The 16132-nt window shown below is 34.0% G+C and overlaps 1 protein-coding gene across 5 annotated transcripts in view; it reads right to left on the bottom strand.

The window, feature by feature from the left end:
* The window catches only part of LOC129235652 (F-actin-monooxygenase Mical), a 184653-nt gene that overhangs the window by 1937 nt on the left and 166584 nt on the right, over positions 1-16132 (bottom strand). For 3 of the 5 annotated variants that reach the window (XM_054869601.1, XM_054869602.1, XM_054869606.1), the window contains 5 exons: positions 6181-6439; positions 5790-6006; positions 5577-5663; positions 5400-5500; positions 2315-2544 (listed from right to left, as the gene is read on the bottom strand). In XM_054869601.1, coding sequence (XP_054725576.1) covers positions 2315-2544; positions 5400-5500; positions 5577-5663; positions 5790-6006; positions 6181-6439 — 894 coding nt within the window. Of the gene's footprint in view, positions 1-2314; positions 2545-5399; positions 5501-5576; positions 5664-5789; positions 6007-6180; positions 6440-15254; positions 15977-16132 lie in introns of those variants that run through there. The other 2 variants (XM_054869603.1, XM_054869604.1) reach the window with 1 other exon arrangement.

The following is a 16132-nucleotide window of genomic DNA, read 5'->3' as shown; positions in this document are numbered from 1 at the left end:
TTAACTAGTTAAAAAAATTAACTGTAAAATCATAAAACATCTAATGAAATATCATAGGTCTCCGATTCGCCACCTTTCTGATCGTTATGTTTGAGCTCTGCTCGCTTGAAGAAAATTTTGCATGCGAGTGAAAACCAAAACCATGTTATCGAGCAAGATTCGCCACTAGCGAGTACGGTTCTGCTTCATAAAAACTATATTCAATGCTGCCAACTCTCTTTTCTGATCCACGTTCATACACGACACGACGACACTTATGTTTATCTGCTCGTCTCAATGTTGTTGTTGGCTGTAGACTAGATACTAAAAACACTGTATGAACACGGTTTCACTAATACTCATAAAGTGCTCCCAAACACATGTAATTTATGGCAGCTCTTTTTCAGTGCTGCCAAAATGCGTTTATTCATGCCAGTTGCTTCATCTATTTGCCACTCGCTAACGCATGGCGAATCGTAGATGGGTACTGGTAATATACATCAGCAAGAACTTTTTACTCTTATGGTAATTTCAACATACTAATCTAAAATGTTGTTTTTTTTGTGGGACGGTTTGTGACGAGTTTCTAGCAAACGAGCCACACACAGGGTATCTAAGAATTAATCATCCTATTGGAAGATGTTTAATTTTCGAAAATGTCATTCATATTTGACAGACAGCTGCAGTATAGAAACAGGCAAGCAATGGAGCGCGTAAAGATCAAAAGACAGATTTTTTTTTGTTTATATTTAGTAAAAAAATTATTCAAAAACAAAATTAGATGATTAATTTTGCGCAATTTGATAGACACATTTATTTGGTGTTTGGCCTTTTCTCCATCAATTTGCAGTGTGAGTCTTGATAATGTTCCACAAATGGAGATGGTTTGTTCTGAGAAGCTTTTTCATGGTAGAAATACTCGTGAAGATTTGTCACTGCCTGCCGAGAGGCGAGCGCCATTAGAAATTACTCTTTTTTAATTTTATTTTTCATGCGTACAATGGACTTCGAACTTAGGCAGTTACGCAAAAACCGTTCGATTACGGCGGCCACTGTAAACAAAATTGATAATAGAAAAAGAAATAGAAAACAATTGCATTTTGCAATTTTGAAAAAAATATAAAAAATGTTTATGTTCTTTATGTTAAAACAAAAATCAATCCTCAATTAAAAAAGAAATATGAAAAATCTGTAGAAATAGATGTCTTATTTGAAAAATTCAATTTCACGCGTATTTGAATAGTTGCTTAGCTCTCACTACCGGGTATACTTCTTGGTGTTAGAAGAATGTTGATATTTTTATTATTTTAATTCGCAGGTTATAAGTTCGACCTCCATATGGCAACAATTTCTTCTACAAGTTCACGAAGCGTAAATAATAGTTCGTCTGCGATGGGTGGTCTCTGATTACGGCATGTGAAGGTATCGTCTCTCTGTAAATGTCGTTCAGGCCAGGAGTTATCCACGTTCAGATGATGTACTAATTATGACAATAGCAATGCCTAGAGCGTCTTAACTATTGGCGAAAGGAGAAGAAATATCGGACTGTGTGACTCTCTTTGGCACAATTCAGAGATAATTAGAGAAGTGAGTAACATGATGAGCTCGGTGAGAATTCTTACTTCCGCAGTTCCCAGACGTTTTAGCATCAGCGGGCAGGCGGAATTTTCCTACAACTCCCAAAAACTTACACTCAACAAGAAAATCCGGGGTTAGAACACTTTCAAATTATACTTGATTCAAGCACATCTGAGTTGCTTTTAGCTTCGTTTGAGTTACAGAAGCGACATCTAGCCGAAATTAAGTTTGAATGAAACCTTCGCTGACAGACGCAGTAGAAATATTTTTATGTTCCAAAGTTACGAAGGAGGTGAATTGTTGAAATAATCATACTTTTCGAGTCGTTGTGGAATGTAAAACCGTCCGCCATAAATAATTAGTAATCAGTTGTAAATTGTAGTTCATTTTCTCGACCTAAGTTTGTTTAAAAAATTATTGAAATGCTAAACCTTCACTTACACTTAAATCCAACATAAGTTTTGAATGAGGATATAGCATTTCTTGGGTTCTAGACTTGCCAAACTTTTTAGTGCTGTACATATGCATAAATAATTTGTGAAAAATACCATACAATATATCAATTTTGTTTATAAAATAACTTTCGTGTATAAAACAAAAAAATTATATTAATTAAAATAAAGATGATTTTCAATTATTATATAAAAATTAAATTAAAATTGCATAAGATATATAAGAGCAAAAAAACACAAAAAAACGAGGTAGTAAATAAATAAATATTGGAAAAGAAGAATGTGCAACTGTATGCCGCACTCACATTTGATTCATTGTTGATGTGCGTTGTTGGTCCACGCGCACCACCAACACTACCCATCAAATTAATACCATCCTCGGACACTGCCGTCGCTGACGCCATTAAGTCTGCAGCTGTTAAAAGTTCGGCACCAGAGCTAGTTGGGCGCAAAGCGGCACGTTTAGCAACAATTTCCAACATCTCATTGAGTATTGCACCCTCTGCTGCCACATCGGCGGAGCTCTTATCTAATTCTGTAGAAAGAACAAAGGAAAATGATTAATACCTGGGTTTTTCAAAGGAAATTTTAATGAGTGGATTCAAATATTCCATATTATTTCTCAATTTTATTAAAAACTTATTTCTTGTAAAAACATGTGAACTAATCCACCTGGTCACCTAGACGAATTGTTCATATCATTTACAAGATAAAATCAAATATATTGAGCCCTAAATGCCAAAAGCGGGTAAGATAATAGGTTCACATATAAAAACATTACTTTTCAGAGCTTACAATCCGTAATTAAAAAGCGACATTACCCATACAAAATTTCTTTCCGAAATACGAGATTATAAAATAATCCTAGATTATAACCATACTTTAAGCGACAAAATGTTCGATTTTTTTTGTTTTTGATAGAAATCGTTAACTTACCACCATATGTACGAGCTGTCAAAGCCCTACAAAGTGCCGTTACAAAGTTGTGGTGGTTTTGTTTCAAATACTAAAAAACATTTTTATTGAATAAATTTTTTGTAATAGTGTTGCAATTTTAAAATATATGAAATTTTTACAGAGCATTAGAATTTGTATTCATTGTGTTTTTATTGGCGTTTAGTTTTATTTGTAATATTTATTTGCTCTCTGCATTTACAAAACACCAACATTTCATCTGTAATACAGTTTTCACAGCCCATTCGATGATTTTATTAAAGGCATCATAAAATCGAACGGTTCTGTATTCCCCATTAAGAAGAAAATAGTTTCTTATTTAAAGTTGGCGAAAAATAGTTTGTTTTATTTAAACCTTCATGAAAAAGTATACATTTAAACGCCTTAGAACATCGAACCAACTGGATTTGGTATACACCTGTGTTCGAAATAATAGAAGCACGACGAATTACTAAGTTTTAACAAGTTTTTCTATTTAATTTTGTTTCTTTTCAATGTTTTTATAAAAGTGTAGTGGATTCTATTGATTACATGATCCCAACGGTGGCATTCAATATGAATTTTGCCAAAGAATTTTTTTTTGAAAGAGTTTCATTTCGCGGGAAATGCAGTAAGGGACTTTTACTAAACAACTGCGACACTCTGTCTTCACAGGTGGTTGAAAAATGGATTGTGGTGTTGGAGCAGGTATACTGTATATGCATATTCTTATGGACTTAGAATTGAAAAATCTGTGCAACTTCCTAATACTAGCAGTGTTTTCCAGGCGCAAATATTGGCAATAGGGGAAGCTTGTTGGCTACTAATCGCAGACTTCACTTACCATATAAGGGCAATACCGCTACCCTTTCGGATAGCCCAGCTGCAATCCAGACTCTTGATTCGGATACATCAACCTCAAAATTGGTGGAACAAAGCAGAAATAGCTCAAGGTTGTAAGAGTATAAACCATAACGTTACCTTAATCTGGGTCCCGGGACATCGGAACGTTCACGGAAACGAAAAAGCGGACTAACTGACAAGAGAAGCATCTGCCATGAAGAATATTTTTGCAGAATCGGTATTCACACCACTGGGTGTAATCAGGAATGCAATCTCCTCAAAATATCTACGAATCGCGGATTTTAGATGGAGAAATCAGACAACCTGTAAAGTCAGCAGAAGGCGGGCCACCCCGTCTACAACTACAAACAAACGTCAACATTGACAAATATGAAACGAAGAGATGTCTGCAGGGTCACGACAGTGATAACTGGCTTCTGGCCCAGGAGAGCAGGCAGCCGAAATGGGCATCCGTTACAATATATACTGCCATTGTTGTAATCAACCGGAGAAAAAGGAAGCTATATTTCACTTCCTCTGTAAATGCCCTGCTCTATGGATAACAAGGATGTTACACACCGCTTTTGGAAAACCTCAAAGTAGGTCGGGAACTTTGCAGACCCTTATACTGTTTAAGTTGCTATTTACTTCATTTGTTCGGTCTGCATAGGAATATCTTATTTTTATTTGGCATCTTTACCCCTAATTCTCTACAGACAGAATTGAACGAGTACAAAAAGTTTTGCTTAAGTATGCTCTCTCTTCGCTGAATTTCTCCCGCTGAATAAACCCCGTCCAATAGCAGATCGATTTTGACGCTATCTTTTTTGTTTAATATTTATAATAAATATCCGTTCTATTTGAATAGGTTCTGAACCAATTATGTCTGCACTGCTCCTAATGCTCGCACTCTTCATGAACTCAATGAAATCTCGAGTTGAATAAGAGTTTATATTCTTTAAACTATCATTTTCTGCTCAATAAAATTGTGTATTGTAATTAAATTTTTTGATAACGATGTATATATAGTTATATATAATTGGCGCGTACACCCTTTTTGGGTCTTTGGCCGAGCTCCTCCTCCTATTTATGGTGTGCGTCTTGATGTTGTTGCACAAATGGAGGGACCTACAGTTTCAAGCCGACTCCGAACGGGAGATATTTTTATGAGGAGCTTTTTCATGGCAGAAATACACTCGGAGGTTTGTCATTGCCTGCCGAGGGGCGACCGCTATTAGAAAAATGTTTTTCTTAATTTTGGTGATTCACCGAGATTCAGAACTACGTTCTCTCTGTGAATTCAGCATGGTAGTCACGCACCAACCCATTAGGCTACAGCTACCGATGTAGTCAGTATGAAAAATTTTAAATCAACTGGTAAGTAGTCAGTAAGAAGAATTGTTTATTGACTTCAGAATAAATAAATTCTTGCACAAATTTCAACACATTTCCTACCGTACCTCCTTCTTCTAAAGTTTTTAAGACTCAATATTTGTTTTTTTTTTTTCAAAATAACAGTAATAAGCAAGCAGTTTTTTGTACTTCACTCAGTACAAATTTTGGATTTAGAAACTTCATGTGCAGTATAATATTAAGATCTATACTCGTACTTACTATTGCAAGATAATCTCAAGTTAAGCTCTTCTTTCAACTGCGCATGCCGATGCTCTAATTGTAGTTCCTGTTGCCGTATGCCCAGTTCTTCATCACGCTTTCTGTACAAAAAGAGAACAGTAATGAAACACTTAAATACTGAAATGAACCGAATCCTTTTTTTAAAATTTTGCTTACTTAAGTTGTTTGATATTGCGCCAAATTTCCAGCAGCTCTTTCAGTAGTTTTTCATCATTGCTGCCAATATTGGTATGTGTTTCAAAACTGCGAAAATACGAATATAACGTAAAATTATTAAGGGAAAATGAATGTTATCTTTGTTTGGTGAGGTCTCAAACCATCACATCCACAATAATAAAAAGCATTTATGGTTTATCATACAGTTCTTACTTGCTGGCATGTTGCTCACTCTCGCCGCGCAAAGCTTTCTCAATGCGTACGCCACGCGCCTCCAACTCCCTCAATTGTACTTCGATCTCTTCTTGCTCACGCTGAATCTCCTGAGCGATTCTTAGTCGCTTGAGCTCAGCTTGTCGAACAGCCTTCGATATGGCACGCTGCCGCTTCTGCTCACGCGTCTCGGTAGCGTTACTCTCATCTCTCTCATCTTAAAATCCATGCAAATAATTATTTTTACTCATACTCATTTACAAACGAAATGCAAAGAAGTTCAATAAGAGTTAAAGAGAAAGAAAAAATTAGCCAAACAAATACTTTTAAAGAAAATTCCAAACAAAATTACTATCGAAAAAGTGGAAAAGTGTAAAACAAACCAACGAACCATCGGATCTCTGGTAATTGAGTGGCAAAGGCGGAATGGGCGGTGGTGCGGATTCATCGAAGTCATGGCTCGCCACATAACTCGGCCTGTTGTGGATAAACAATTGTGGACTGGATGATGAGAGCGCTGCAGTTGATGACTTTTTGTTGCTGCTCTTTGTTGGTGTAGTGTTCAAATGTATATTGGTATTTGATGAGCTCGTGTTTGATGTAATCGCGTTGTTGTGTAGCTGGGCTTCATAGAGATAGCCATCCTTGTCCTAATGACGTGTTTGGTAGATTTCGATTTTTTTTTTTTAATTTGAATTAAAATTTTTTTATAATATTTTTAATGTTTTATTTTTTTTTATGTATTCATTCCGATTCGGTTTCAGGCAATATTTTGTAAAATACATTTTTTTTCGTTAAGTGTGTGTTATTTGCATATTATTGTTGTTATTTTGTATAAATGTGTTGTGATGATGTTTTTAAGCCGCGTGCGCGCGCAATGATGTTTGATTAGCAAAAAGGCAGCAGCATTGTCAGCGGCGTGGAAAAAGACACGATGAATTTAGATTTTAGTAATATTACACATTCAATGAATTGGAAATGAGTGTTGACTATGTGTCTATAGCTTGGAGTGAATGGCGTCTAACTACTCGAACATATAAAAACATTAAAACATTAAAATTAAACCGCTAGCACCAGTTCAGCTCCAAGCAAAACAAAAAAAAGCAAAAAAAAAAAACTGAAGAAAGTGAGAGCCATATAAACTTATACATAAAATGCATGAAATAATAATGGGGACCATTACATGCGCCAAACTAAAAATATTGAAAACCAGTGCCTATTAAGTATTACCTACGTAAATAGGTGATTCACAAGGTGTTGTAAGCAGCGAATTGTCTGTGCCATCAAGTTTTTAACGGTTAGAGGGCTTGAAACCTTAACCAAGTATTTTGGAACTCATCACATTTCTTAACATTACTTGTAGGTACCTTGCCAACCCGCTAAATATAATTTTAGCCATTTACAATTTACGACAAACAACAATACGACAATTACGACATCTTGTAAATACCCCACTAATATATATTAAGAAACTTAAAACCTCTTCCAAGAATAACTCGAACCGAACACCATTTAAAATATTTTTTTATCAGTAAATATTTTTTTATATAATTCGCTATGTACATATGTATTAAGGATGCCAATATTAGTGGCACATTTTGCCCCGAGATTTCGGAATATTTTAAAAGTGAGGCCGGAACATAACTTTCTTAATAGGGGTGGAAATTCAATAACTGAAAACATGATATATAATAAATCCATTTCAAATTGAAGATAGGCTGATTTTAAAAATTTCATCATTAATACAGTTAATACAGACAAATCTCAAAGTAAAACATTTTTTATATTGAGCTTAAAAATTATGTGATTGCGGAACGCATGCGCCTATTACAAATAAGAGTGCAAATAGTTATAAAGTACAATACTTTTGAAGATAATAAGTAAAATTAAAAAAAAAAAAATTATAAAAATATACAAAATCAACACCTCTCGTATATAACCAAATTCGTATTTAAAAACTTAATTAATTATTATTATTCCCTTTAAAATGTGAATAGCAAATCATTTAAAATGGAGTTTTCTAATCTTGACCCGAACCGAAAACATCTCTCAACCTCAACACTTGCCGACTGAACTGTCAAAAGCCATTTCAAGATTAGAAAATATTTTAACATCTTTTACAGGTATTAGCTTTTCGATATAAGGATAGGCAATATTCCTTGATTGATTTAATAAATTATGGAACTTTTCCTTAAAACTTTCTGTTTCTCCTTCTTTCTATCGTTTTCTTTGTTTCATTTAATTTCTCTTGGCAAAAAAGACTCTGGCTGTAATTTTAGAAATATAGTTTGAAGATCTTTCATAATTGTAATCAAAGATGGCATTTTACAAAAATTATACTTCTGCTCACAAGAGTGGCCTCCTCGGGGATTGTCATCTTGCCGTGATGAGGGGGCTCAGTGAGTGCGATGATCCTGAGAATGATGCCGGCGGTAGCGTAGTAAAGAAAACTAAATCGAATCCTTCGTTGACGAAAATCTATAGGCGAAATAGGCAACTTTATACGAAACAGGCAAATTAGGTGGCCCTACGCCCCAACAGGAACTAAAGGAAATTATATATACAGAGAGTATACGAAGGTTGCCTTTGCAACACTAAGTGTGATGAGCTGTAATTCGACATTTTATCGAAAAATTTGGTATTTTTAGCATAAACTTACATACATATAACATTTTCACGAGTTTTATTTGTTCTTTTTTCAGTGAGTGGAAAAATTTAACTCGCTCAAAGGCTTCACGCAAGAAGACGCGAAACAGAAGGTGCTGGACCGGGAGGTGGGCACAGCTGAAGGCAACTGTGTCAAAAAAAAAATTACAACTTGCAAGCGAGGGTAAAGAACCTGCAGCTTCAAGAGCAATAAATTCCGCAACAAAAGCTGAGAAAAGAGTCAATATAAATTCCAGCGAACTTGACGTTACTTATGCTACCATCGTTATCGGCTTAAGACGGGCTGTTTTACCTGAATCTTTCTCTGCACAAATACTCTCACAGAAAGAGTAGGGAAGGGTTGAAGATTCCTTATAATTTATGGTATAAGGGATATAAACCCAAACTTAAACTCGAATGTATACACTTTCGATTGTGTAATCGCATAAGCTGAAAACTGGTATGTGAAATGGCGCCAAAAATGTCCGGCTGAGAAGGTCCAATGGCATATGTAAAGAGAACAATATACCGAGTGTACACCTAATGACTGTGTATTAGGGTGGTCCAAAAAAAAATTTGTATGCTGCCGCCCCCCAAAATAGTAAAGAATGAAAAATAAAAAGACCCGTATTTTTTTTTTTTAATCAGACCATATTTAATGGTGCCGCCGGGGCTTTGAAATATCCCATGTATTTTGCATGGGGAAAAAATACTTTTTCGTAGATTTCATGTAAAAACCTGGAAAATGAATATATTTTAACCGGATAACTCAGTTTCTCTTCATAATTGGTCAGGGAATAACAACCAATTATGAAATAATTAATTTTTTTTGTATTAACTATTTTCATAAAAGTAATATAAAATATTGTTTTTCGATTTTTTCTTAGATTTTCGTTTTATGGGGGCTTTTTGGGGTTCTATAAAAAATAGTTAATACAAAAAAATTAATTATTTCATAATTGGTTGTTATTCCCTGTTCAATTATGAAGAGAAACTGAGGTATCCGGTTAAAATATATTCATTTTCCAGGTTTTTACATGAAATCTATGAAAAAGTACTTTTTTCCCATGCAAAATACATGGGATATTTCAAAGCCCCGGCGGCACCATTAAATATGGTCTGATTAAAAAAAAAAAATACGGGTCTTTTTATTTTTCATTCTTTACCATTATGGGGGGCGGCAGCATAAAAATTTTAATATAAATTTTTTCCCATGCATTTTTGGACCACCCTACTGTGTATCTATCGCGAGCAGCTGATATTGAAACAAAGATGCTTCTGAACCTCATCACCACCCAGAACAGGCGTATATGTACATATCTATGGAGAGTACTCAGCAGCAAAGAACTGTAAATGGGGAAATTATTAACAGTAAGCATCGACAATCAGCTAATAAAAGTTTTCACGGAAAACAAGTGTAGAATATCCTATAGATTCGGCACGATTCCCGTCCATTTACACAAAGCACAAGGTAATAGAGAAGCTGTGGCTGAAATGACAACGGGGATAAAAACAGCCGCGGTAGTTGCGGAAGGCTCAGATCAGCTAAAGAAACAGATAGCATCAAACCAACGTCAACATTGGAATCAAAACAAATGTTTCCCTGGCAAAATTGTGCTGTTAGAGGTTTTTACTCTTACACTATTTTATTGCTGATAGTCGACTTTTCAAAATGAGAATATATGATAAAAGCACATATGAACTTGCCTTCTTCCTTCACAATTTACATAGTGACTTCAGTACAGAAAATAAACAAACCTTTGTATGCAAATATATGCATGGTCAGACGCATGTGTGTACGATTTGTTCAAAGTATACTCTTAACTTTCCATGCATTTTCACTTATTTTTCCTCTTCTTTTTCTTTGTTTATTTTCTGTACTGACGTGACGGCACTTGGGTAGGCGCAATCCTGTATTCCATCATTCTCGTCATTAAAGCTCAAGTTTACGTTTGACGTCAATCCCATTGGTGAAAGGTAACCATAGCTTTCATTACCATCAAGAACTCATTTCCGTCAAAATTATAAATAGAGGGTGTAAGCCCTCGATATGTATTTTGATTGGTGCTAATACATATTAATAAAACCCATTTATTTAATATTCCAAACGCAAACCCAAAATGATAAAGAATAACATGGTACTCTGTTTGAACAAAATTGATTTATTTGTCATTAAGCTTAAAAAAATTATTGGGAGGTTGAATTAGTTTTAAAGGTGACACACAGATGGCGCTATTTATCACTTTATCGCGTTGGCAATACTCAATATATATTCATGACAAAGCCTCATCCCAGGGCTTTGTTTATCAGTATCTGTCATTTCGCTGAAGTATAAACAACGCAGTGTTTTCGTGCTCCGAGTATGTTAACTTTCGTGCCGTCGAAACGCAATTTGCGGGAAGCTTTGCTTTTCTGCTTCAATTTGAAAAAAAATACAGCCCAAGCCCGTGAATTGCTGCAGGAGGCCTACCCAGACCATACTCCGTCGATTTCAACATGTGAGTACTGGTTTCGACGATTCAAAAGTGGTGATTTTCACACCGAAGACAAGGAGCGTCTTGGCCAGCACAGAAAGTTCGAGGACGCGGAATTGGGGGAATTGGTAAACGAGGACTCGTGCCAAACCCAAGAAGAGCTTGCTGAATCATTGGGCGTTGATAAATCAACCGTTTGCAAGCGTCTAAAAGCGATGGGAATGATCCAAAAGCAAGGACATTGGGTCCCGTACGAGTTGAAGCTGCGCGACGTCGAACGGCGATTTTTTACGTGCGAATTGCTGATCGAGCGACAAAATCGGAAGGGTTTTTTGCATCGGGTGGTGACTGGCGACGAAAAATGGATCCACTACGATAACCCAAAACGCAAAAAATCATGGGGTTTGCCCGGCCACGCATCAACGTCGACGGCCAAGCGGTAAAAAGGCACGACAAGGTTATTTTGCAACATGACAACGCTCGGCCGCATGTTGCTCAACCTGTCAAAAAATACCTTGGAACGCTTGGCTGGGAAGTGTTACCCCACCCGCCGTATAGTCCAGACATAGCTCCCTCCGATTATCATTTGTTCCGGCATATGAGTCTCGATTTGGCGGATCAGCGGTTCTCCTCGTACGAGGCAACCAAAATATGGGTTGGGTCATGGATAGCCAAGCAGCGGCCAGAATTTTGGAGAAACGGCATCCGGAAATTGCCCGAAAGATGGGCGAAAGTTGTAGCTAGCGATGGCCAATACTTCGAATAAAATATTTTGTACCGTTTTTTCACAATAAAGCCCCAAATCTTCGAAAAAAACCTTTAAAACTAATTCAACCTCCCAATAATAAAATGATAAACATAAAATTGATAAACTAAAAAAAGTAAACAAAGGATATAATTTATCAAACTTAATGAAAAAAGTTGCCGACTTGACTTTGCTTCATATTAATAAGTAAGTTTGTATGTCTGTACTACAATCGCTCATTTACTGGAATAATCGCATAACTCAAAAAAAAAAAAATCAGGAAAAAAGATTTTCAATTTACTATGCCTCTCTAAATAAAAGTGAATACACATTTTTATCTATTAACACTATTTCTACCAAAGATGTCAAAAAGACACTTTTCAATTTTTATTTTTTAATATAAAGAGTTTTCCAATAACAGGTGTTTTCTATCGCTATCGAGAGATTATTAACGATTTTTTATGGTCGGAATTGGATGGTATTGATCTGGACAACAATATGGCACTACGTGCCACACATGCAACGAAACCATTGATCTTTTACGGGAAAAGTTTCCGGACCGTGTTATCTCTCGAAGAGGTGATCACAATAGACCACCGAGATCTTGTGATTCAACACCTTGTGATTTTTTTCTTTGAGGCCACGTGAAAGAGAAGGCCTACGTCAACAGCCCAGGGTCGATTCCAGACCTCAAAGATGGAACTCATGAGGCTATCGAGGACATAGGGCAGCTGCTTTGCAATTCGGTTATGGAAAATTTCATGAAAAGGATATTGTCCTGTAAGCGTGGTCGTGGTGGTCATTTGCCTGATGTTATTTTTCACTATTGACGGCATACCTTCCTCTTTATACTGAAATAAACATCCGATCATTTATATTATATTAAAAAATAGCATTTTTCGTTCAAGGGAAAACCTTTAATTTTTCTCTGACTGTAATCACATATCTCTCAATTCATGTTTTTACTTTTTATGTAAGAACTTTTCAATTTATTTGGCAGTATAATTTTCATTCAGCTAATGCTAGATTTGAATATATTTATGTACCTGGAATACCTATTCTACCATGGGGTGTCTTCTTGATGCCTTAACGCACATTTTCAATTCTAACTTATAGAGAAATTTACGTTACAATTCTAGGAAAATAGGATAATTTCCTTTATAACTGTAGAAAATCAGGGAATTTTCGTTTTAATTTTTATATTCGATTGCTGTTTGCAATATTGCAGATGATTGAAGTGAATAAATTCTAGAAATAATTGTAAAAGTATTTTTTGATATTTAATGCTTCTGTTTTCGCAGTGACTTCAATTCAGATATATAGTCGGGGAAAGTTTCTTTAAATTATAATTTCAGGTGTGTAAATAGGAGTGTCTATACCTTTGGTCAGTTTATCTATTGTAATCCCAAGGATGTCCGGAATTTCAAAAATTAAGGAGTATTGCAGGATATAAATAGTATCAGTGAAGAATATTTGCAGATTGATGAAGGACCACCACAATCTGAAAGGGATGATTTGTCTGAAGTTCTCGAAAGTCATTATGAGATCTATAGCGAATATGAAAATGAGTCGTCAAACACTGAATAAGAAGAGGAAAATATTCTGAATGGCTTAAAAGACACCTTTTGGTCGAAATAGGTATACACAAGTCGTGATACTTTAAAATAGTGTTGATAGAGTTTTTTTCTGTGAGCTATGTATAACGTTCTTCTAGTAAACAAGCGATATCCATATATGATATTATTGCGTTACGTATGAATAGCAAACGTATATGAACATGCCTGTTTATGTAGATACACACAGTGATGGACAAAAGTCTACATATACTCCCTATTCTCCGTTGGTTTAAAAGTGCAAACAGTTTATTGAAACATTTATTGATACAGTTTTATTTGAAACCTTTTTCTAATCACAATAAACTAAACAAATCTATTCTTAAATAAAAAATTACAAAGTTATGAGTGTTCACAAAGTCTATATACAGAGCGAATTTAATAGTTTATACATTGGTATGCTGTGTGCGATAACGGTAAAGTACCGTTTGTCTTTATCTTTCTTTTTGTTATGTTTGCTGCTTTACTGATAGTTTAAAAATTAGTTGTGACGTTAACACTTAAGCATCAAAAATGGCTCCGCGAAAAGAAATATCAGTTGACGTAAGAAATTTGGTTATGCAGCGTAGAAAAAAAACGAGTCATATGGCGGAAATTCAAAAATTTTAAACTTGAAATAGTATGTAGACTTTTGTCCATCACTGTATGTACGAATTTGTTTATGCATTTTGTTATGTGAGTGTTAATATGTAACTACATGCGTTCTATAATGACACTTCAATTTTAGAATTTCTATTCAAAATTGATTAAATGGTACTGAATTTGCATTATTTGCATTTTTATACCCGCTTATACATACATACCTCTGCAGATATACATAAGTACATACATACTTATATATTTAGTAATATTATTGTATATGTATGGGCATATGCAGATGAACAGCTGTGTTCACAATAATAGTTTTGGTTATTTATTAATTTTTTTTTATGAATATAAAAAAATTAGTTAATTTGCTTTTTATAAAAGTCAATTCTCCTAAAAAACTATACAACGTAAAGTTTCAAACTTATTACAAAATAAGAAAACAAATAAAAAAATTTTCATTAAAATTTCAAACTTTTTAATCAGTTTTTTAGGAAAATTCAGGGTATGCAGGTTTGTAATTTATATTTATTTTTACGTACTACAACACAATTATATAAGTCTATTAAGCAAAGTTGCAAGCTTTGTACAAAATTCAAAAAAATTAAACAAACTTTCAGCAAAATTTAAAAAATTTTTGTCGAAATTTTCATAAAACCATTTCCAAATAAAAGTTTCAAATTTTGTACAAAACTCAAAAAATTCAACGAATTTCCATAAAAATTTCAAGATTTTCGTCAGAATTTTTAGGAAAAATTTGGGTAAGCAAATTTGTAGCTCATTCAATTTTGAGTAATAAAGTGCCGGTTTAGAGTGGCTCCGAATTCGGGTTGATTTTTGATATTTTTTTTATTTTGTTATGCATTTTCTTCGATATAACGAATGCCTGCAAGTTTTTTTATATAGAACCAGTCACCCAAATCCAATAGCCTATAAAATTGCATGCCCAAAGTTTTTCTAAAAATTCTCTTTAAAAATTTTGAAACTTGAATGCAAATTTTTGGAATTTTTAAAAAATTTGACAAAGTTTGAAACTTTGAGTTATATAGATTTTTTTTGTAGTATAAAATGTATTTTTATTAAAAAAAATTAAAAAATAAATAAATATTCAAAGCTCTCTAAATAAAAGTGAAGAAAAATTTTTATTTATTAAAACTATTTCTACGAAAGTGTCAAAAAAAACATTTCAATTTTTTTTTCTCTGACTGTAATCATATTCTCTCAATTCATTTTTTTTTTTTAATTTTAATTAAAAAGTTTGAAATTTTGATGCGAATTTTTGGAATTTTTAAAAAATGTCACCAAGTTTGAAACTTTGAGTTATTTAGTTCTTCTTGTAGTATAAACTGTACTTTTATAAAAGAAAATAAAAGAATTAATTAAAAAATAAATAAATATTCAAAACTTTACAATAAGCCGTGCTGCTATATTGTGAGCCCAGGTGCAAGTATGTATGTATGAAAATGTACTTGCTCCGACAGTTATAAGAAAATACTAAGATTTCAATCATATATGCACGTATGTATGTATGGTAGATACATACATATATCAATATCGTTTTATTAGTTTTTTATTTATGACAGAAATCATACATTTCGTTGTTGTTTTCGAAATTGTTCATGTGCGATCTTAACTATTATTTATAAATATACATATGTACATATGTATATGCATATGCATATCGCTTATATGGTTTTTTATAATTACACAGTTGTATACTATTTCTATATATGCATATATATAATATGTATGTATGTGTGGAAGAGTGTTGATGTGTAAGTGCATGTTTCGTAAACCAAAAAGCATCACCACACATTAATAGTAATAATAAAAAAATTAAAATAATATTGTATATGTATTTCTCGTTGAATAAATTATGAATTAAATAAAATAAAACTATTTATTTGAAATGTCGCCACAAGGCAAGTGGTTGGAGTAGAGTGTTGTGGAGTAGTAGATTGGATTGGAGTGGATGTAGAGAACAGTAGAGTAGTTGCAAATGTTCGCCTGCGACATACTACATGCATACATAGATATGTATTTATATGTGCATACATATGCAAGTATTTACGCACATACACGAACTTCGTTTTTACTCTACATGTGCTAGAAAAGCTATTTATGCTGTAAGAAAAAAATCGAAAAAAGGAAACAAAAGAAATAATAAGTAAACCGAAATCGATTGTTTTACAGTGGAATTAAAAAAATAAATAAAATGTTTAGAAAGTTAACATAACGTGCATTTACTTGCAAAACACTAAGGTGCAGGTGCATGTGCAT

The sequence above is a fragment of the Anastrepha obliqua genome, chromosome 1 (genome assembly GCF_027943255.1).
Source record: "Anastrepha obliqua isolate idAnaObli1 chromosome 1, idAnaObli1_1.0, whole genome shotgun sequence".
NCBI lineage: Eukaryota > Metazoa > Arthropoda > Insecta > Diptera > Tephritidae > Anastrepha > Anastrepha obliqua.
This window is presented reverse-complemented; position numbering and strand designations above follow the sequence as displayed.